The sequence below is a fragment of the Vigna radiata genome, unplaced genomic scaffold (assembly GCF_000741045.1).
Source record: "Vigna radiata var. radiata cultivar VC1973A unplaced genomic scaffold, Vradiata_ver6 scaffold_134, whole genome shotgun sequence".
In the NCBI taxonomy this organism is placed as follows: domain Eukaryota; kingdom Viridiplantae; phylum Streptophyta; class Magnoliopsida; order Fabales; family Fabaceae; genus Vigna; species Vigna radiata.
Window position 1 is genome coordinate 496,502 of NW_014543261.1, and position 23,292 is coordinate 519,793.

Consider the following 23,292-nt stretch of genomic DNA (forward strand, 5'->3'; position numbering starts at 1 on the left):
AATGTTCCTAAGCAAGGGCAAGTTTTTCGCCTAACTAAATCTTTATACGGGCTCAAACAAGCAAATCGCTAGTGGTTTGCAAAGTTGTCTTGCTTTCTTATAAACCTTGGCTTTATTTAGTCAAAATTTGACTACTCTCTCTTTATACAAAAAATTGCTAACACATTTAGTATTTTACTCATGTATGTAGATGATGTGATATTGGCTAGATTCTATGGGTGTCATTGCCAAAACTAAGAGTATGTTATTACATACTCTTAGAATTAAGGACCTTGGGAAACTGAAGTACTTTATGGGCTTTGAAGTGACTAGGACTAAAAAGGGTATTCAATTGTGTCAAAGAAAATATGTGTTAGATATCTTGAATGAGAGTAAAATGCTTAACAACAAACCATGTCCAATTCCTCTCATGAACAGTACAAAGGTGCTTTTTTATGTCAATGAACCTACATATAACATAGACTCTTATCGATATTAAATAGGGAAGCTTCTTTATCTTATTAATCTAGACCTAACATTAAATTTTTTATTCACTTACTTAGCCAATTTGTTCAGGGCCCAACTATACATAATCATCAAGCTATTCAACATATTCTCCAATACATAAAGGCTAATCTTAGGCATGGTCTTTTCTTTCCAACTAATATCGACATCCAAATTAAGGGTTTTAGTGACTCGGATTAGGCTGTCTGCCGTGAAATTAGACGTCGTGTTACTAGGTACTATATTTTCCTAGGGGATTCATTAGTTTCATGGAAATCCTAGAAATAGATACAGTCTAAGTCCTCCTTAGAAGTTAAGTACATGAACTAGTTACCTTCTTCACAATATACAAGTTCAAGACCTTCAGAGCTGTCAAAACGGGCCACCCGGCCCGGTCAGGCCCGCCCCACCACTGGTTGGTCACTTAGTGAGCCAACCCAACCCGGCTCATTTATTAGCAAGCTAGAAAAATTTGAATCCAGGCCGACCCACCACGAGTTGGTGAGTAAATGGGTTGGCTCATTGGTTCACTTAATTACATTTTTCTAAAATAAAAAAATGACAAACTTTCTATAATTTAAATCTAAACAAATTTCACTCCAAACATATGATTTTTGAAAATAGGGAACTTAAGTAATTTTTTCAAGCAAAAAAATTAATAAATATTTTTTTATGAACTTAAAATTAAATTTTAATAAAATAAAATTAGGTAGGTGGGTTGGTAGGTCAATCCGGCCCACCACAGGTTCAACCCGCATGAGGCAGGTTTAAATGAGCTGGGTTGAAATCTGACCCGCATAAAAAAAGTACAATTTTTTAAAACCTAACCTGACTTGAATCCATGATGGGCTAGATTGGCCCGTGGATTGTGACCCATTTTCATATCTCTAACCTTCCCTATGTTCTCTGTTAGGGCACGTATTAAAAGTTTTTTCTTGTGTTCCTTTTATTTCTATTACTTATAGATAGATTTTATATATATGTTTATTTTAAAAGATAAATAATAAAGAAAAATTGATAATTTATTTTAATGTACTTATTATAAAATATTTTTTTATTAAAGTTTTATAATATTTTAATTTTAATTTAAAAATTTATTTTAACTTTAATTTAATTTCAAGAAAAATTATTCTTTTTAATTCAAATTTTCAAAATTATTTTATAAATTATTTTTCAATATATTAATATTACAATCAAATTATTTTCATAATACGAAGGTTTAATCAAACAAATGGTCCATATTTATGGTGATTTTTCTTAAAAAGGTCTCTTACTTTTTTTCAAAAGTTTGTACTAACACGGTTAAAGAGGATGTCACATTTTAGTTCGTGATTTTTTTTTAATTTTTGAAATTTATTTATTTATTTATTTTTAAAATTAAAAAAATAAAGAAAAGTTGTCATGTGTCAAGCTGATATTATGTCACATGACAGTATGACGTGACACTGATAGTGTCATGTATAGTGTTATATGTCAGGTCATATGTCATTGCGTTAGTCTCAATTTTGCCCACCACTTTTTATTTTGTCTCGATTTAGTCCAAATTTTTTAAAAAATTAAACAATTTTATCTCTCTCCAAATTCAAACAAAACTTATTTTTTATATAAATATTATAAAAATATTTTTATTAGAATTAATATTTTTATTAAATATTTTCAACAAAATTAAATTTATTTATATTTATATTTAATTAATTATACAAATGTTAATTATATTATTTAAATATATCTATAAGAGTTAAAAAAAAAAAGTGAACAAATTAATGACATGAATCAATCAACTGTATTATCAATCAAAAATCGCCAAATTAAATCTAATATCAATCAAATGTATTATGGAATTTCTTCTAACTTTTTTACCTTTTTTTCTTAATTTTACTTTTCACTTTCCTTTCTTTTCTTTTTCTTATTATTCTTTTGTTTCCTCTCTTTTCTCCTCTTATCTTTCTCAACCTCCCCTTAATATTGAATTTCCCTTATAATTTAGAACAAAATCAAGAGTTTTATGGCATAATAAAACATATAGAAGGAATTGAATGAATTGCTTTTATTCTCAGTACAAACTGCACAAGAATTGTCAGTCTTCAAATATGCAGATTAAGAATTTGTTATTTGAAGATAAGTGAAAGAATAAGTGTGAAAAATCTAAGTAAGTAATTGAAAGAATGTGTCTAACTAAAGGGTTGAAAAAACTAAGTTTCCTATTTGGTAAGAATGTTAAGCAGCAAGACCCTTGTGTGGATCAAACGTCTGAACATGCACTCCAACTCCTCCTCAAGATCTTCTATGGCCATCCTAACACCTGCTAATCTTTTGTTTGCACTTTGAATCACCATGGCATCGTAGCTCATATCATCATCTGAAGAATGAACACTCACACGCACAAACCTTGATGTGAAGGACCTTTTCCCTGACTTTGAATCCAACCAGGGTGAAGAAACAAGGGACAAGAGTGATTCCACAATGGAAATGCTTGTCACCCTTACTTCTCTCAGCACATCAACCACCAACACCAGTTTTTGTTCATTCATTGGACTCACTGCTCTCTCACTCTTCATGCCCTTCTTCAACCACTTCAAACACTTCAAAGTTTCCTTCTTCACCTTCTTCCTGTACCTGTTGCATGCTGAGATTTTTTCCTCAATTCCTTCATCACCAATGCTTGCTCTGCGCAGGGTGAACTGAAGTTCTTGGAGGTGTTCCTTCACTAGCAAGAGAAGATCTTTTGAAATGCCACACACCTCCAACATCCTCAGTGATGACTCTGACACATCATCAACCCATTTTTCTTCTCTTTCATGCACAAAAGCTTCTCGAACCAATGGAGAATGAAGAAGGCTATTTGCTGAATTGTGCAAGTCCTTTAGGGCAACAAAATCAAGGGCTGCCATAACTAGAGAGGAAGAGATAAAGGGTGTGTCAGAAAATCAAAAGCTGCAGAAAACTTGTTCTTTTTCTTTATCGAGTCAAGGCTATGGTATATAGGATCTCATAGGGTGCTTCAAGGGGTATATATATATATATACATAGTTGAAAACCTTAAAAGTTTGACTCTAATTAGATCTAAGATTCAGATAAGGAAGCAAAAATGAAGGTACGGAATTGGGATGGTGGTAACAGCTGAGGTAGTAGTTTGTCGAAAGGAAGCTTCCATTTGTGTGGATATGTCAGAGGTTATAGGATAGTGTTGTTGTTGAATATTGAAGCAAAATGATGAACTCGTGCATGCCAACCTGTGATGTATTGTATATAGCTGACAGATGTTGTTGGAAGGAGAAGGTTGAAACATACTGTATAAGGAATGTGAAAATACGAAGATGTTAGATTAGAAAATGATTTGGTGTGCGTGAAGCATGGGATGCTAACAACTGTGCTTTGTCTTTGTTTTGTAAATGAAGGACATAGGATCTGAATGCTATCATCCACCTTTGCTCTCAGATTCTGAGAAACTTCCCTGGTTTTAGAAAGGACAAGAAAAGTTGCCTTGTCTCATTCGGTGTGAAAGATTAATATCTTATAAAGTAATGATGACATGATATAATTTTATATTCATTTAACGTAGAGTACAAAAATAAAATAGTTATAAAATATAAATTTTTGTATTATTTAAAAAAAAAATAAAAAGCTACTAAAAATAATATCAAATGTAAAATATTTAGATGTATGAAAGAATGACTTATCTATCTTATATCTATGAGTACATTTCAAATATGTGGAAGTGCCCATGAGGAATCAGAGCTTATAGTGAGTAATTGGGCCACTAGATTGAGCCCAGACAATAGCTAGACGGGCTGTTGTTATTGAGCCTCGACATTTGTGTATTGGGCCAGATATCAACAAAAGTTAAAAACTACGCCCACCGTGGGGCTCGAACCCACGACCACAAGGTTAAGAGCCTTGCGCTCTACCAACTGAGCTAGACGGGCTTTTGTTATCAAGTCTAGACATTAACTTAAAATATTGACTAATATAACCAAAAAATAAATTTTCAGCGAAATTCAATAACCTTGTATGTCTCATTCAGCAAATAAATTCAGTAATCTTAAAAGATATTTTAATAATTTTAAAAAAATTAAAAATCAAAATACATAACATCTAAATTACTTATAATTAATTTTTTTTTTATTTTTTTAAATATTTTATTTAAATATAATAGTTAAAATATTTTATATTTCAATTTTTTAATTATATAAAATGTAAAGACCTAAAAATTAACATTTTAAAAGTGGAAGTAATTTAAAATTAGTAAGACTTGACTATTTTAATATTAAAAAGTTTTAATATAACTAATTTGGTTATGAATGACTTTCATTATTTTAAAATACATCATCTTTTTATAAACTACTTTTCTATAGTTATTTGACTTTTCTCTAGAAGTTTTCATCCTCATCGAGACCATAAGAGTGATCATTATAGTGAACTTTTCAACTTGGACTAATCAGTTTTTTCTTTTGAGAAAGTTGAATTTCACGCATTGTTTTAGTTTTTTCTTATCTTTGTTGCATATGAGTCTCGCTCAGCTTGTATGTGTCTTTTGAGTCATCAATTTGAGTTTTTATTGATCAATGGTTTTAACAGTGTATTGTGATCGTGTTTCTATTATTCGTAAGAGTAGAGAAAGCTTTCTACATTTATGGAATTATTTTAAGCTTTTCTAAAGTGGTTTGGTCTTCTTTCAAGTAAGGAAAGCTAACTAATATTTTTTAATTTATTTCTATGTTTATAATTTGTGTTAGATGTTTGAAATGTTGTGAAATTTAGTGGTTTGATGTGGTGAATTTCTATGATAAATTGTTGGTTGAATGTTATTGGTGTTGGATGATTTATGATGGTGAGAAATGATTATTTAATTGATTTAAATTGTATTGGAATGTTGTTGTTATATGGTATAAGTACTTGGGTATTTGGGTTTATAATCTCTTAGATTGGCTTGAGTAAGTTATGAAGGAGTTTATGAATTTTAAAAGGTTTTGTTGGTCTGAATTGATGAGGTTGACAAAATATTTAGTGGTTCTGCTATTGGGTATACGAATGAGTTATAGGTCATGATCTTAGATAAAAAAAACTGGGGGATTTAGTAATAGGAGTTTTGATAGGTGAAATTCTAAGAGAGTTGGTTCTTCAGTCAGTTTGGAGTTAGGAATTTAAGTTTGTGCCATTTAAGGCTTAGCTTATTATCTTGTTGAAATTTCATTTGTAAGTATGTTAAGTTAGTAGTTGGGGTTGGGGTGAGTGTGAACTTGATCTAAGGGATTGAGTCATTGACCATTTGAGCAAATTGATGTCATCATGGTTTAAACATGTTTTCCAAACAATTATAAGTATTAGGACACCAATTTAGTCATTTGGAAATTGCTTGATACACACATATTAAGAATCAGAGTTGTTGGTTTTCTGGTATGGTGTTGAAGGGTTTAGAGTGGTGTTGAGAGGGCCATTGGACTACAGAATGTTGAGCGCTGCAAAAATAGTGAGCTCTTTGTGTTCTGAACGTTGGGGGGAACTCTGGGTTGTTGAGCATTGTGTTGTTTGTTTGAGGGGTGCTGAGTGATAAGAATGGGTGTTGAGTGCCACTTTCTCTACTGTAGGTCTGGGCTTTTGTTTCTCTTATTTCGTTGGGCGAGTGGCTTGCTCGCTAGGCCTTAGTCTAGTATTATAGAGAAGTTTTGGTCTTTTCTTTAAGTTTTATGTATGTTTGTTTAAAATGTTTTATATATATTAATCATATTGGTGTGAATATTGTATATGTTAATGGTTAATGAATATGACGATGTGTATGATGATATTTCAAGTATGATGTAAGAGTAATGATGAATTCTAGTTGTTGGTATGGTATTAATGTTTGGCTTAATTCCTTGGACCTCATAGTGAGACTCTATGGTGGCGTTTAGTAGTGTGCTATATTGAAGTAGAGATTCAGTTTTTGAAGTTATCCTGAGACTCCATTAATCATCCTATCTCAAGTAGAGAATGAGGATTATGTGGTAAGAAGTAACAGAAGGTTTTAGTCTATGATTTGATTCTTTGGCCATAAGTGGTAAATAAACTAACCTTGTGTGGGGAGCCAACTGTTCCACCACTACAAGTGTACAACTTGTCATAGTTTGACTTTAATATACAGAACTAGATGGTCAAGTATAAATGTTATGAATTTGTTTAAGTTTTGATTTGGATTGAAAATGAAATTATGTATGGTTGAATTAAATTGTGATTGTTTTTTTTATAAAATTAGCTTACCCTTTTGTTTTGTCTGTATATTTATTTGTAGTTCTCTTTTTGTAATAATCATCAAATTAGTGTGAATAGAAAATGATATTTCAATAGAGCAGGTGCTTGGTGGTAAGGGACTTGATGTATAGATAATAAGATTAGTTATTATGTATATTTAGAATTTTGAAAATCTAGTTAGTTGTGATTAGGTTTAGATATCTATAACAAACACATTATGTTCTGGTTTATTAAATATGTGGTTATTATATAGTAATGTTAAAATTATTAAAATAGGATGTTAATGAAAGAAAGATTTTTTTAGATTAAATTTTTAATTTAAAAATACGTATTTTAAAATTTAAATTTACTAAAAAAATAGTAGTGAAATTTAGATATTCAAATAATATTTAGATGTATATAATATTTATGAAGAAAAATATTTTTTTTATTTGTTTAAATAAATTTGTAATGTTATTACTTTAATTATTTAAAATACCTTTTTAAATTTTTTAAATTTTAATTTATTCATTCAAATAACTCCTTTTATCTAAAAAATATATATTAAATTTTACTAAATAAATAAATTACTTTCATGAAAATGATTATCATAGGATTTGATTATTTTTAGAATAATTTAATCAGTGCAGCGTGAAATTCAGAAGAACCCTTGCGTGAAATCCAAATTCAGAGTGAAATTCGGAAGAAACCTTGGTGAAATTCAGAATAAATCCCAATCTAATGACTCCTCGTGTCGACGATTTCGGCAATCTCTCTTCCACCGATGATGACGACGATGACGACGGCTTCAAGGAGGATATGGCCGCGCTCTCCCGAGCCTGCAGGATTGTTGTTCCAGGCGCCAAAGATAATTCTGCCGCCGAAGACGGAGTTCCGTCGGAGGACCCGCCCATTGACGCCAGCACCGCCACTGTTTCGGTTGCCACCGACTCGGACTCAGACGGCCAGGACGACCTTGAATGTCTCAAGAGAGTGCAGAGCCTCTACCAGCCTCTATCCGTTCTTCCGCCGCTTGCGCCGTTGGCCTTGTCTGACGATGACGACGACTTGGATGACCTCGAGACGGTGCGTGCCATCATGAGAAGGTTTGGCGACTACAACGAAGGTATTTGAGCTTCCTATGTGCGTTCTCGCTGTTGAATTTTGATTCCTTATACGGTAGTAGTTTTTTGTGGGATTCCAGTATGAGAGAGATCCAAAATTCAATCCATCCATGTTTCCCTCTGTTGCAATGCAAACTTTATAATAACTAATTCACCATACAAAATCTCTCATCATTGAATTCGGTTTTGTTACATAGTTTAGATGACTTAGGATGAAAGTTTCTGAGATTATGGGCCTAAGTTAACTCATTGTTCAAAACCCTTGTATTTAGCGTTATAAGCACTTATCAGGCACTATTTCTAGTTTCTAGTCAATGCCGGACCTCAGTTTTCCCTAATAAGGACATACTACTTCTAGTCAATTGGGGCTTGGTGTTTTACCTTGTAATGTTTGTATATTCTCTTAATTGTCTTGTTACCAGTTCTACTTTAGCTTTTGTAACAAACTTGGCATGGTAACAATATCAGGTTTGCGTGAAGATGGAAAGAAAGTATTGGTTGAGGAGGATCAGACCTCCAGCATGGGCTGTGAGGGTGACGTTGCTAATGGCTCAACCCATAACGAATCAGATGGTGGTGAATTATATCCTATTTCTCAAGATCCTAATGAGGTTGCCACAGAGGAGTTGATTGAAAACATTGAAATGCAGCTTAGTGAATTTGTTGAGAGTTCTGAAGCCGATGCCGGGGAGTCATCTAGATTACCACAGAAAAGATTGAGCTTTCCTCCTGTTGTTCAGTGCTTTATTGATGCCATTAAGAAAAATAGGGATTTGCAGAGATTTCTTAGAGGTAAGTTGATTGAGCTTGAGGCTAAAATTGAGGAAAACAAAAAGATAAGGAATAGAGTAAAAGTTCTTAAGGACTTCCAGGCTTCGTGCAATAGAAGAACAGGGAATGTGTTATCACTGAAAAAAGATCCACGTGTTCAATTAATATCTGCAAAAAAGTCTTCTGTTCCAAAGAAATCTAAGGTTAGTTGTGTGATGCTTTTACAGTTTACTGAAGTCTGAATTATTATTTGTGCTATTTCATTATGAAATAATGGTACCAGTCATTTTTAAGTGGATACTGTTCAAGATTCTCTTTCACCTGAAACTTAATTTTTTAATTACGAGAACTATAGATGTTATCTGTTTCATACAGTTTAATGAGTTTGAGTGGTAATATGAAGTAGGTATGGAGACAAAGGGTTCTCTCCTGTGAAATCCTAGATACTTGAAAACATGGGTAATATAAAACTGGAATGGAGAGGAAAGGTTCTTAAAAGGTCAAGATATGGTACAGCTTATAAATGCTAACATGAATTAAAAGAAAAAAAAAAAAACTACATCATGGTTACCAATCTCAAGTAGTAGCATGTGGCAGTCATTTTTTAAGATACTATAGTGGGAAACAGGGATAACAAAGACTAAATAATTTATAGTACACATATACTAAAGAAATACACAAATAAAGGAATTCATGGTAAAAAAAACATTGGAGGCCTTCAAAAAGTGAAAACTGGTGGTGAAATTTGTTGAAAAAAACATTGAAAATTAGAGAAAAAAAATAGCAAAACTTGAACTGGAAAGTTCGATAGAAGAATGGAGTACAGGAAAAAAAAAAATCCTGTAACATTTGAAGGAACATAGGTTAAAACAGAGGTAGTTCTTTTGTGGAATGGTTAAAAATCCTAGTGTTTCTGGAGAAAAAAATGCTTTAGAAAATTAGGGAGAAATCAAAATTTTACTCCCAAAATCCTAAACAAAAGTTTTAGTGTAAAGCTTGGTTTTAAAAGCATGTAGGTAGTTTAGTTGTAATCTATTTAGTGGCTGGTATCATAGCATTTGTGACCTTAGTATGTCAGATTGTCAATTGTCACTGGTTAATTTTAATATCGGCAATCCTTGATTTAACTCTTTCCTGGCAGAAGCAAAAAAGGGTACCTGCAATGTGTTATGGCCCAGAAGAAAATTCACGTGCCGCTAATTATAGAATGGTATTGGAAAGATTTCCACTTTCATTAGATCGGAAAAAATGGTCCAAGGTAGAAAGGGAAAATCTTTTGAAGGGAATTAAGCAACAGTTCCAAGAAATGGTGCTTGAATTCTCACTTTCAATTGATAGAACTAGGTAATATCATTTCTATTTTATCCTATGTTACTGAATCACTAACTGCTGCTGGACCAATGTGACCCTTCCCCTGTTGTGTTTTGAATTTTCCCTTGATGCACCTCCTCCTTTGCAGTTCAGAGGAATTGCTTCGGGAGGCAGATGACATGGATAATATAATTGCATCTGTTAAAGATCTTGAAGTCACACCAGAGAGGATTAGAAAATTTTTGCCTAAAGTTAATTGGGATCTTATAGCTTCCATGTATGTTGGTGGCCGTACTGGTGCTGAATGTGAATCAAGGTATATAATTTCTAATTCGTGAGCTTTTCATTTGTGTTTTTGTGTGCATGAAAAGTTTGATCTTTTCTATGATAAAGTATTTTATGTTTCTGATATTGGTGAACTGGTGCTGAATTTTAATCAAAGTATAATTTTACTAATTGGTGAAGTTTTCTTTTGTGTGTTTGTATGCATGAAAAGGTGGTTCTTGCTTATGATAAAGTGTTTTATTTTACTGTTATTGTGCTACGCTCGTGCTTCATATTTGTTCTAGCCACCTACATTGGTACTGCTTTATTGATACATTGTGGATTGAACATTTTGAAATTATTTCTGTGCACATATATAAGAGGTGCTAACATTGATCTTGAATGAAGTAGGTGAAAGAATAGATTAAGGTGGTATTATGATTTAGTAGAATCATGTTTTGGTGGGTTTGGGGACAACAAATTGACAAAGCGCAATCCCTTTAAATAGGGTCAGCTTGTGATGAAATTATGTAGCTTCCGTATACAACTTGTTTCTTCGGGTTGGGTATTAAAATGCTCTATTAATAATAATTTATCACTGGGGGGATGATCAACTTCTCTCTTAATTGCATCGTAGATTTGATTAGCTGCTTAATTATAACCTGTGCTGTATTCTTAGTCTTGTCCAACTGTTTCACGTTTATTGCCTTTCCATGAAGAATATTTTTCCACTACATTGCAGACACCTATGACTATCACCATCAGAGTCAGTTTGACATTTTTGGCTTTCAGTAGGAGTTCAAGATCAACACATCATGTAGGTGGGGTTGTACATGGAATGATTTTAACATGGTGGTGCTTAATATGTCTGTGATGGTTGTCACTATGACCATAGAATAATTTCTATATGTATGAATGGTTGGATTCCATACTTTTGATTCACTGTATTTTGATGGTTTGCAACCACAGGTGGTTGAATTATGAAGATCCTTTGATCAACCAAGGTGCGTGGACTAAGGAAGAGGACAAGTCCCTTTTACTTATTGTACAAGATACAGGTATCAGGAATTGGTTCGAAATTGCTGCATCATTGGGCACAAGCAGGACTCCATTTCAATGCTTGTCACGATTCCAAAGGAGCTTAAATCCTTCCATGCTAAATAGTGAATGGACTGAGGAAGAAGATGCTCAACTCTATTCTGCTGTGACGTATTTTGGTGATGGCAATTGGCAGTATGTGGCTTCTGTTTTAGAACGGCGGACAGGAACCCAATGCTCAAATAGGTTGGTTAGCAATTTAAATTTTGTTCTATATTTGTAATTTAATTTTTGTGTATGGTTGCAAGACCATTATCGAAATCAAATAATCTTTGACGGTGGGCTTTAACCCTCCTTAAGAAAATAAGGTACGTTTTATGTGTAGTTCACAGTTTGCTTTGGAATCATCTTCTTTTAAGCTGTTATCATGTGGCCTTGATGATCTGTGGTGATTGTCAAATTCAATTATTTTATTTCAGTTCAGTATAGTTCGAACCATTATAGCTAATTTGTTTATGTAGTATTGTTGAAAAGTGGAAGATTTTGAGAAAGGAAGTATTTATTCTTCCATAGGGTGAGGTAAGATCGGCCATTTGTTTAGTGACAAAAAACAATAATACCCTACCCTGTTGTTTTAGTCGGTACTAGTTACTTTACAACAACCCTATTTCAACTGGGAGAGAGTACCCAGTTACATCTTTAGGATTGTGATATTTTATGTATGTCTGGGGGATGAATTATATAGAAATGCAAATGATGGCATCCTCATATTTAACCTTTGAAGAAGTGCGTTACTTTCGTACCTTGTTTCTCACAATGCATCATAGGCCCCCATCTAACTTTGCTAAGTGATTTGCTATGATATCTTCATCACAGGAAAACAAGAATATATCTATTCAGAATAGTTCAAGACTCTATTTATTTCCTTTGTTTCTCTTACGGGTTGCTTTATGCTAAAAACAAAAAGGAACATAATATTGAAAATGAAATGACACTGTTTCTAGAAAATATGGTCATTGATATTACAAGGTTAAATATATGCAATTGTGTCTGGTCAATAAATTAACATCAAGTTAAGTTTATTGGAGAACTGGAGTTTATTGGTGGCTGCATTTTGTCTGTGATGCAGATGGAAAAAATCCCTTTGTCCTGAAAAGAAAGGGAGCTTTACACAAGAGGAGGATATACGCTTAACAGTAGCAGTCATGCTTTTTGGACGGAAATGGAATCAAATAGCTAAATATGTTCCTGGCCGGATCCAATCTCAGTGTAGGGACAGGTAATATGCATTTTGTTTAACAATTTTGGGGACAGTTTTTTTATGGTCTTAGTTTGTTGAAGTTCTTGAACTTTCTTATGACAGATACCTCAATAGTCTGGATCCTTCTTTGAAATGGGGTGGATGGACTGAGGAGGAGGATTTAAGACTAGAAGCTGCAATTGCCAAGCATGGATATTGTTGGTCTAAGATTGCTGAAGAAGTGCCTCCCCGTACTGATTCACAGTGCCGAAAGTATGAGTTGAAATTAAGTTCAATGATTAAAATCTAAAAATCTCAATTTCTATAATCTTACACGTATTCTTTTCATTGAACAGGAGATGGAAGGTGTTATGTCCTGAACAAGTTCCTTTGCTTCAAGAAGCAAGAAAGAAGCAAAGGTCTATCATTAGTTGTAACTTCGTTGATCGAGAATCTGAACGGCCAACCATTACAATTGATGACTTTATGCCTTTAATTGCGTTAGCTCCAAAATCCGATATTGGTGATTCAAAACTTCCCAAGAAGCGCAAGTCAAGGTACTCCCCTCTATCCTTTCATTTTCCCCTTGTTTCTTTACATTTTACACCTGTGATGCCAGCATTCTTGGGATTACTATTTCAGTATAATATGCTGGTCGTATAATTTGAAATTGAATATTGATTCTGGTATACCTTTGTTTTTTAATTCTTGATCATTGCATGCAGCAATGTTTCCAAGAAAACAAGCTCTAAGAAACGTGCAAAAAGAACTCGACGTTGTGCCAAAGAAGTACGAGATACAGAAGTATACAACGATGATGAGTTATACGAAGAATCTGCATGCAGCAATCTTCCCAAGAAGAACACGAATTCCAAAAGGCATACAAAAAGAAGTAAAAACTGTCCCCAGGAATTAGTGGATATATCTTGTAGTGACAAGGTCGAGACTTGCATTGAGGGTTCAGAAAACCAATCTACCTGTATTGCGAATTCGGAAAATCAAGATTGGGACGGCATGACCCTTTCGTCTTTTATACGCAACAAATCAAACGAGATGTTATCTAGATTTACCAAAAAATTGAGTCAGATTTCCTTCTCCTCTAGGATTACAGATGTTCCTGAGCAGGTTGAAAGTCAAAATCCATCTGATGACCAAAGCGGCTCGTCTGAGTCATGTGATACTGTTGGAACTATAAATTTGTTTGTGCCGCCGAATATTGCTTCTGATGGACGAGTTAGAAACCAAGAGGATACAAATGCTTTGACTGGTGATGATAACGACGACCATATGACCCTTGCATCCTTTCTAGGAAACAAACCAAAGAAAAAGTGTGAACCTAAAGGACATCACGTATGCTCTTCCAAATTGGACACAGGATCTGCATTACGAAATGAAGAACATTGTGCAAGCATGCCAACCATCATATCTGATGACAGTGGGTCAATGTCATATCATGTTGATGCGATGGAGACTGTTTTACGTGCTTGTGTTGATAAACCAATGGATACCATTGTGGAAGAAAAGGATGATGAGCTTTTTACTTCCCACGTGCAAAACCGGCCAAGGAGGGAACGAAAACGTCCCAGTAGATTTTTGTAGGCAGGTAAACTTTATTGTTTCCCAATACGAGATATGAATAGAAGACATTTGACTAAATTTTGTACCAAATTATATTAGGTAGTGGCTAATCTGTATACAAAAGCTGGAGTACATGAAAGCCCACTTTATCATGATCATAAGTAGTGAGTCGTTTTTGTTTAGTTTTGGGCCTATATACAGATTTTCCGCCTGGAGTATTTTTGTAAATTGATCTCTTCCCATTTTGTACTTTGGTTCTATTCTCTCTAGCGTCAACTGTAAAACGGTATGAACTTTTACTTTTCCAATTTTAAAATTTGTGTAGCTAATTTTCTATTTCTTTTTAAGGTTTATTTGTAAATACTGGTAATAAGGTTTTTATATTACAAATCAAATTAAAGGTTTTACTTGAAATTGAAAGTCAAACAGAAAAAATAAATAAAAATATTAAAAATTAGTAAAAATAATTAAAAATGAGATATAAAGATTGTTTTATTTATTATAATTATTGGAGTCAAAACGGTATGAAATTGAGTTTATGATTCTTTTTAAATTTTAATTATTTTGAAAGTCTATAACAACAAGCATATAAAGAAAAAAAAGTTGTTTTTTAATAAAGTAAAACCTTAAATAAACAAGCCCTATATTTTATGAATATTAATGTCTTGTGAAAGAATTTGGGAAGAATAATTGAGTGAATTTCAGAGAATTTGAAGATAAGGGAGAGTGAATTTGAAAATAAAATTTGTGAAAATTAGTGTATAATTTAATTCATGTGACACTTATTTCCAACTCCACTCAAATAAACAATAAAAAAAATTATATTCAAATTCTCTCAATTCTACTCCATTACTCTCTCTAAATCCCTTCCATAAAAGTTTTTGTCCGAAAAGAAATTGAATGACCCAGCATTGATAATTGGGCACAACAATTTGCTTTCTGCACCTATCAGTTCAAGCCCAAGGTACCCACCTACTATGAAGGAATAAAAGTTACAGTCCCAACCAAAACCAACGACAAAAAACAGAGTCGAAAGCTGAGAGTGATTCTCAAATTAGGGTTCCAAGAAACCAAGAAGAAGAAGAAGATGTCGTATCTGTTGCCTCACTTGCACTCCGGCTGGGCCGTCGATCAAGCAATCCTCGCCGAAGAAGAGCGTCTCGTCATTATCCGATTCGGTCACGATTGGGATGAAACATGCATGCAGGTAATTCTCAATTTCAATTTCAATTTCATGTCGTGAGTTTGAGTTTCGTGCTGTAAATAATGAATTTCATGTTTTGAATTTTGAATTTCGAACTGATTAAACTGCATATTGTGAACTGTGCTGGTTTCGATTTGAATTACAATTATTTGTGATGAAATTGGGAGAATAGATGGATGAGGTGTTGGCGTCGGTGGCGGAGACGATAAAGAACTTCGCGGTGATATACCTGGTGGACATAACGGAGGTGCCGGATTTCAACACCATGTACGAGCTCTACGATCCTTCAACGGTCATGTTCTTCTTCAGGAACAAGCACATCATGATCGATCTCGGCACTGGCAACAACAACAAGATCAATTGGGCTCTCAAGGACAAGCAGGAGTTCATCGACATCGTCGAGACCGTTTACCGCGGGGCGAGGAAGGGTCGCGGTCTTGTCATCGCTCCCAAAGATTACTCCACCAAATACCGCTACTGATTCATGCGGATCTGTAAAGTAAACAAACGAATTACTCTGCCATGTTACTTATGTGTGGTGGTTGTGTGATTATTGATCGTTCTGATATGCACTTTAAACATTGAAAAAATATTTCTAATTTAAAATTTAAAGTAAAAATATATGTGTCTGCTTTAAATCTGTTTTTGTAATTAAGTAAATCGCCCACTACCACTATCTTTCATTTACATTTTGTTTCTATAACAATGCCATGTGCATTTTAGTATTTTTTTTCTTGTGGCTGCTATGTAGTTATAAATAGATCGTTGCAGAAAACCAAAATACACAGAATATAGTTACCAGTTTGCATTTATCTAATAAAAATTATTTTGTTCCTAAAATGTTGGAGCATTGGTGTTCATGGGTATGGAAATCTGTCTCTGCACAAGATTGTTTCAGCAAAAAGACCATTTTGTTGTTTTAAAACGCATTATAAAGACAGTTCATTGCGCTCTTCATCCTAGGCTACGATAAACTCTTTCCTTCCATTATATTTATTATTATGTTGGTAATTATAGACATTGTTTGTGTTTTAATTCTAATGAAAAATATCACTATTCAGAGTTACTAGTCTCTACTTTTCTATTATTAAACTTTTATCTAACAAACCCAATTCATTTGTCTGGCTTGGCTAAAATGTCATTTGATTGAACTTCCACCTTAATGATGTGAGATTGAGATTACTCTTGTCATTTTCTGAATAGTGTTGTTTCAATAGTTATTTGGTTTTGCATTAGTGAGTGTTTGTTTTCACATTGAATTATCTAGAATAACGTTTTTAGGTGTTTAGTTTTCCGTAGAGGAATTGATTCTGAATTTAGATTGCATATAGTTTTTGCATTCTATAGTTTAATCAGGGTTATTGATATGTTGAATTCAACTTTTGGGCTTATAATAGGTACACGAGGAAGTGTGCAGAAAGCCTACAATTATAGCGACTAGAAGTCAAGTGGTATTTGGTTTACATCCCTGGATTTTGAAAACCAATTGAAACAATCCAATTATAAGCAAAACTACAGGCTTGGATCTGGAAAAATGGGAACTTTAGCTTGCAAACTGTAACAATAAACTTATCATCGAGTAATAATTGACTTTTTTTCCCAAACACAATCTACTTTTATATGTCAGTGTTAAGGGTAGATGACACCAGAAGTTGATAAATGTCTGTCCAATGTCACTCACAGTGTTTAGTTATGTACTCGCCTCTACCCCTACTTGAAAAATAGTGAAGGACCTGTAATGAAATTAATCTCCCAATCGCATTTGTCAATTTTGGGACCCTGTGAATGCAATTTCTATAACAGCTTTATCTTTAGTCTTGGGGGTCTGTGAATGGTATGCAACAGCAATTGCAGTTTTTGTCTTAGGTTTTCCACAATATCAATTATTTCTATGGGCCTTTTCTCAAGAATGAAATCTTAGTAGAATTATCCTTGGGAACTAACAAGTATGAATTGAGATGGTATTTCCAAATCATATCAATTGAACCTGTACCTTGAAGTACACAATTTGGTCTGAAATAAAATACTATTTTATTTCTCTTTTTATCACATTCTTTTCCTTTTGGCTTATTTCTGAACACTTAAACTCTAAACTCTGGGAAATCGTATTTGTCTTTAGCTAAACACTAGAGTCGTTTGAATAACTCATTTTCGATGTTCATAGACTCAAATTGGAGTTTAGTCCATGCCATTTGGTTCAACACCCAAACAATGATTTTTAAGTAGGCCGAAAGGGTTTAATTCTTCTAATTATGATTCTTAACAATTTAAATCTTGAACTGGCTGTCTATTATAAATATGTTTTGACAATTTAAAATTTTTTATATTTTTTTCTACTATATACAATTGAATGAAGAACAGTTCAGTTGTTTCAAAATTTTAATATGCGAGTCAGTTATTAATTTTAATTTAAACAAAAAGTACACCATTGCATTGACTTTGAACTAATGAAAACACAGTATTTACATTTTTTATTATACTTCAATAATATAAGTACATAAATCTTTTTATGTAATTTTATTACTGATAATTTTTTTATTTTTATGAAAAGTTAATTTAAAATAGGAAAACTACTGCAATTTAAAAATTATATAGTTTTGTAAGAAAAATATTTAAAAAATTATTTTAAGGTTATTTTTAAAAGGAAGAAATATTTAATTATTTTAAAATAAAAAAATATTCAATTACTTGCTTTATTATTAAACAGATTATTTTTATTTACTAAAATTGTAAAATTGCTCAACTAAAAATATGATATATCCTAATAGTTTTAATTTATTGTTGTGAATAAAAGTCATAGTAAATTAAATGCTGCGTTTATGGCCATTTTGAATAAACAATATTTCCTTCCGTTATTATTCAAGATATGTTTGGAAAAGAAAAGAATCCAGAATGAAAGCAAAATGGTTCAAAATATTGCGGAGAGAACTTTTCTTTTCTTAATGTGGATAATCTATAGAAATCTTTTTATTGCGGTAGTAGCTTGTGTTGTAGTTATAATTGTATATTTGAAAAAAAGTAGTAAATTACTAGATTTTTAAAATAGCATAACAATTTTTCTTCGAAAATACATAACAGAGTGAAAGTAAAATGGGATGAAGTATGGCATTCTTAATGGATAAGTTCTTATACATAATCTACTGTGATTCATGTGCAATTTTATATACCTTACACCTTATTACTTGTATCTATATCTTTGCTACTAAACTTTAAAGTACCTAATATGTACTTCTATCTATTTTTACTTCCAATTAAGACCAAAAGTTCTGTAATTGCCATTCCAATGATGTACCATGTAGCTGCTGCCAGCATGCCCTGCAACCAAGAGCTATTAACAATATCCAGAGCAAGAGAACCACCCACATGTTCTTGCAACTCATGTGTTGACCCAAGTGTCTGTACATGAACTGTAACCACTGCAGTCAATGCAGTAACCATTGGTAGTCCCCATCTAATAGGGCTATTTTGATTCTCATATGATTCATGATCACTTTCCTTTGTGTTTTTCTGTCCTTTAGTGGTAACTGAAGGCTTCTTAGGTAGGGTTGGAGTAGCAGTAGTTGTAGTTGAAGAAGGAAGAACATGAGTTGAAGGAGTCCAATAATCCTCTGGATGAATACAATTTAATGGGGCTTGATGTTTGGTCCTTGTCCTTTCTCTGACTTTCTTCCTTGCAGCTGCGTCTCTCAGCTTGCTGATATCTGGTTCAGGCAATTTATATACAACTCTTGTCATGCTTTTTTCAGATTTTGATGAGCCACTTGTTGCACTAGGTGTTTGCCAGTATAACCAATTGGAAATTGATCTTATTGCTTGAATTGCTGACATTCTTGATTCTCTTTGGAGGTCTGTTTCCTGTAAGAATGCAATACTGAGTTAAGAATGCAAGCATGGAAGTTTTAACATAATGAAAACAATTTTGTTATGTCTGTTCTTGCTCTTTCATATCAAACTAACCTTAGCACACTTAGAAGCTTTTTCCTTTGATTCCTGGAATCTAGTCTGAAACTTCTCCACGTCTACAAATATGTTAGCAACACGAACTCCTGCTGTATGAGCTGCGCCTACTCTTACATTGCCACGTGGTTGCTTGGACATCAAGAACTCCAAAGCTGCAAGGTTGGACCTCTCAACAACTCTAGTTTGTTCAAAAGCAGAAGAATGATTATTCACAAGTAAAATGGAAAAGGGAGATTATTCACAAGTTCAATGCTACAGTATGCCCGAAGGTGTGCAACAATTTACAACAAATTATGGCTAAGAATATCGTACAATGTAAATCAGAACAAGTAAGATATTGTAAAGGTAACAATTAAGAAAAAAACTCATGATTCTTATCTTGATTCTCTGAACTTGAGTGATTCCCAAAATATGAAGCCAAATATAGAATGGTACATACAGACTTACGAAATGCAATTGACAGGGCAAGATTCTATTGCCTCATCAATTTTTTGTGGGGAATCAGCCCACTGAGCAACAACTCTTGCTCTTCCATAAACTGATTCAACAGCAAAAGTCTTTTCAGCTAACAGTGCACATTTCAGGCAACCAACACATTTGACCTCGTCAACAAATATTGCTCGCTGCTCACTTTCTGATCCACACCAAACCGAGTATATGGGTCTGCCAGTGAAGCCTTTGAATTCTGAACTCTTTGCTTGCTCCTGCACCACATTAACACTTTCTTAAATAAACAACCAACCCAAACAAATTGAAACACTATCCAAAAACATGGATTCACTGACACATTCTGTCAGTTCAAACGCAGTATTTCATGATTTTCTGCTTTTCTTTGTCTCATGAAACAAGCAGTGTATCCATCTCCCGACCCAAATACTATTTTATAATCAAAGATCAGAAATGGACTAAGCTCCAATTTGGATAAACTCCTGAACAAACACTTCAAAGGAAAAAAAACACTAGACAAAATGAGTCAAATTTCCGGTTTAAGTTAAGATTAATTTCCTGACTCATCAAACTATTAATCAATCAAAATTATGACTTTTATGATAGTTGTTATAAAAATCAACAAGCTCCTTAGCTTTTTCGAAAAATTTCTTCTAACTTTTGTCTATCAACACCACAAGATTATGACTTTTATGATAATTGTTGTAAAAATCAACAAGCTCCTTAGCTCATCCAAACTGCTCCTAAAACTTGAATTGGATAGAAGAAAAGATCAATTAGTCATAGAAACACAAGTGATGAATTGACCGGAACATCATAAGATGAGATGAGTAATGAAAGGTTTGGCTTTATTGAATTCCCTCAAAGAAGAAATCCTAGAATTTGAGGGAATTGAAGCTAGGAGGAAGTTCGTGTGGAACTATGTCCTTACCCAGTTCGAAATTTCGATTGAACAGTTTGTGACTCTAAACTTGGACCCAATTGTAGAAGACGGATCAAATTGATTTATTGACAATATATTAACCTCAACATGAACTGCAGAAGAGAAAAAACCTTATCATAGGCATGGCGTGCATTTGGGTCAGAGAGAATGGCATAAGCTTCATTAAGTATGATGGCCATGTCATGACCAGAAGGGCCAGCAATGTCAGGGTGGCAGCGCTTCTGAAGATTGCGATATGCCCCTTTCACCTCTGACTGATCACACGAGCTGTCTATACCCAGAAGCTCATACAAGTCAAAGTCTATCACAGAGGATGATGATGATGATGATGCCTTGCATGTGAGGGTGGAGGTGGATGCATCAGACTTGGCAAAAGACTTGTGGAGGCTTGAAGATCCCAGTGGCTTTTTGATGATGTGTGAAGGAAAGCATAGAGATGCAGATGCAGATGAAGCAGTGGCCATGTTCATGGCGATGTTGGTGTTGAGGGAAGAATGAGTGTGAGAAGAACAAGGCAAGGAAAGAGGATAAGACATCATCGTATATCGTAGAGTTTGAAAACTTTGGTACTGTAATATAAAAGAACATGACCCACGACAGCGAACCATGCAAGATATTTTGCATTCTCATGTAACTTTTCCTGAAAAGGATGCAAGATACTTATATTTCAACATAAAGTAGATTTTTTAAGATTTCATTTTCTAAATTTCTTTTAAATATTAAATATGTTTTTGTCTTTTAATATTAATCTAAATTTTTAAAGTATTACTGTAATTTGGTCATTTATTAGTAATGTAGTAAAAATATTATCTATGTCATGTGTCATTTTTATTTTATATTTTGTTAATTTTGTGTCACATAGTAATATCACTTGTTAGTATCGAAATTAACTTTCATGGTCATATATTCAATTCAGTATATATATATATATATATATATATATATATATATATATATATATATATATATTTATAATATTGTTTAATTTTTTTAAATTAAATAATTTTGTTTTTTAAATTAAAATCAAATTTAATTTTATACTAATATTATAATGATATTTATAATAAATATTTTTAAAATTATTTTTAAACTAACTCTAACTTTATTATTAAAATATAATTATTTGATTTAAGATTGAATTTTTTATATGTAATTTTTCATTTTAGTACTACTTATTATCAACGAATCTAGTTACAAAAAGAGCTAATAAAATATTTAAAAAAATTAAGTTTATTTAACTTATATTTTACATTAATTTTTTTAATTTAAATTTATTTGTATTGATATTTTATTGCACCATACTTTAATATTATTTTTTATTTGAATTCATATTCCAAATAATAGTATATAAATTTATAAAATAAATTAATCGAATAACTTTTAATAATTTCTATACAAATATTAGAATTGATTTAAAAATAATTTTAAAAATATTTAATACAAACATAAATGTTAATAAAATTATTATTATAATATTTATATACAATTGGTCTTAATTTAAAAAGTGACAAATATTTAAAAAAAACTGAATTGAACTAAAATAACAAATATAAAGATTAAAATGAATATAAGACTGTCATGATGACAATTTAAAAAGAAAAATTAAAAAAAAAAAACAAAATGAAACAATAATTAACACATGACGTATATGTAATTATATTGGTACAATACTCAAGAAAATGATCAAATTACATTAACTTTTCAAATTGAGATCCAAATGAGTAAAAATAAAACTGGAAGACCAGTTTGAAAATCTCTAGTTTGACATTTTGTAAACATTAAAACGATATTCTATTAGTTAAAAAGCAGACCGAGTGTAATAGATGAATTGTTATAACGTTACAAACACACGAGTTTTGTAATAATATCACAAAATTGAAGGTATATTTGTGCTATCAATCTACATTCTTGATGGATGAAATGAGTGAATGAATTAAAAAAAAAGGGATGAGCACGAAAGCACAAAGATAGACAAAAGTTGAGAAAGAACAAAAAAAGTTTATTGGTGAAGAAAAATGTTATATTGAACTTGAATCAAGGACACTTTGGTGTTCCATTTTTGGATTTCCAATTGTTATAACATGGACATTCTTTCTTATTACCGTAAGTTCCAGACGGAACACATAAACATTTGTTACAACATAAGTTACAATACTCGAGACATCTCTTCTTAACTCTAGTCTTTGAACAACGATAGTCACATTTTTCCGGACATTCTGAAATAATTCATGTAACACATTTCAATTCATAATATTTAATTTAAATCCTAATTTATCATGTGTTGAAAATTTCATCAAAACAAATACCTTGTGGTTTAAGAGATCCTTCGCCACCACCCTGTACATGCACAAGAGAAAAATTTTATAAGCAACACTTTCGTATGATTTACCAATAATCTTAAAAGACTTAGAAATATAAGTATATGTTAAGAAATGAACTTTTAAGTATAAATCAATCTCACAAAATTGACTTGCAAAATAAAATTTATACATACTTTATATTGCTAATTGACTTTATTTCTAATTGATGTGAAACTTTCAAAAGTATAAAAAGAAACATAAACATGACTCACATAAACCATTTGAGTGACAAAAGTCATGACAAGAAAGAGAATAAAGACATATATAAATTTAGTCATAAGGCTTAAGTATAAGGTTTGAGTAGAATCTTATATGAGAACGGAACAAAATTTAAGTGAGTGAAAAGGCTATGGAAGTGGATG

At 32.5% G+C, this 23,292-nt stretch overlaps 4 protein-coding genes and 1 non-coding gene across 6 annotated transcripts; 2 read left to right on the forward strand and 3 right to left on the reverse strand.

Annotated features, from left to right (window-relative positions):
* Window positions 1-2,652: 2,652 nt before the first annotated feature.
* LOC106753584 lies at window positions 2,653-3,489 on the reverse strand. Its single transcript, XM_014635405.2, has one exon. The coding sequence runs from the start codon at window positions 3,372-3,374 to the stop codon at window positions 2,685-2,687; it is 690 nt and encodes a 229-aa protein (XP_014490891.1). The 5' UTR covers window positions 3,375-3,489; the 3' UTR covers window positions 2,653-2,684.
* Window positions 3,490-4,336: 847 nt separating this feature from the next.
* Window positions 4,337-4,409, reverse strand: TRNAK-CUU. Its single transcript has one exon. It is a non-coding gene; the product is annotated as a tRNA-Lys (tRNA).
* A 2,934-nt stretch (window positions 4,410-7,343) lies between these two features.
* Window positions 7,344-14,265, forward strand: LOC106753648. Its single transcript, XM_014635488.2, has 9 exons — window positions 7,344-7,816; window positions 8,283-8,788; window positions 9,727-9,929; window positions 10,045-10,212; window positions 11,130-11,444; window positions 12,328-12,477; window positions 12,562-12,711; window positions 12,795-12,995; window positions 13,164-14,265. The coding sequence occupies exons 1-9, from the start codon at window positions 7,432-7,434 to the stop codon at window positions 14,035-14,037; spliced, it is 2,952 nt and encodes a 983-aa protein (XP_014490974.1). The 5' UTR covers window positions 7,344-7,431; the 3' UTR covers window positions 14,038-14,265.
* Window positions 14,266-15,015: 750 nt separating this feature from the next.
* On the forward strand, window positions 15,016-17,034 carry LOC106753560 (thioredoxin-like protein YLS8). Of its 2 annotated transcripts, XM_014635380.2 has the most exons (3): window positions 15,016-15,223; window positions 15,393-15,719; window positions 16,618-17,034. In XM_014635380.2, the coding sequence occupies exons 1-2, from the start codon at window positions 15,104-15,106 to the stop codon at window positions 15,699-15,701; spliced, it is 429 nt and encodes a 142-aa protein (XP_014490866.1). In that variant the 5' UTR covers window positions 15,016-15,103; the 3' UTR covers window positions 15,702-15,719; window positions 16,618-17,034. The 2 variants fall into 2 exon arrangements, with proteins under 2 accessions (XP_014490866.1, XP_014490865.1); XM_014635379.2 differs by lacking the exon at window positions 16,618-17,034 and having other exon boundaries at window positions 15,393-15,907.
* Window positions 17,035-18,346: 1,312 nt separating this feature from the next.
* Window positions 18,347-21,067, reverse strand: LOC106753612 (chaperone protein dnaJ C76, chloroplastic). Its single transcript, XM_014635433.2, has 4 exons — window positions 20,681-21,067; window positions 19,628-19,884; window positions 19,178-19,358; window positions 18,347-19,075 (listed from the first exon to the last, which is right to left on the reverse strand). Exons 1-4 carry the CDS (start codon window positions 21,038-21,040, stop codon window positions 18,452-18,454), a joined length of 1,422 nt encoding a protein of 473 aa, XP_014490919.1. The 5' UTR covers window positions 21,041-21,067; the 3' UTR covers window positions 18,347-18,451.
* Window positions 21,068-23,292: the final 2,225 nt, after the last annotated feature.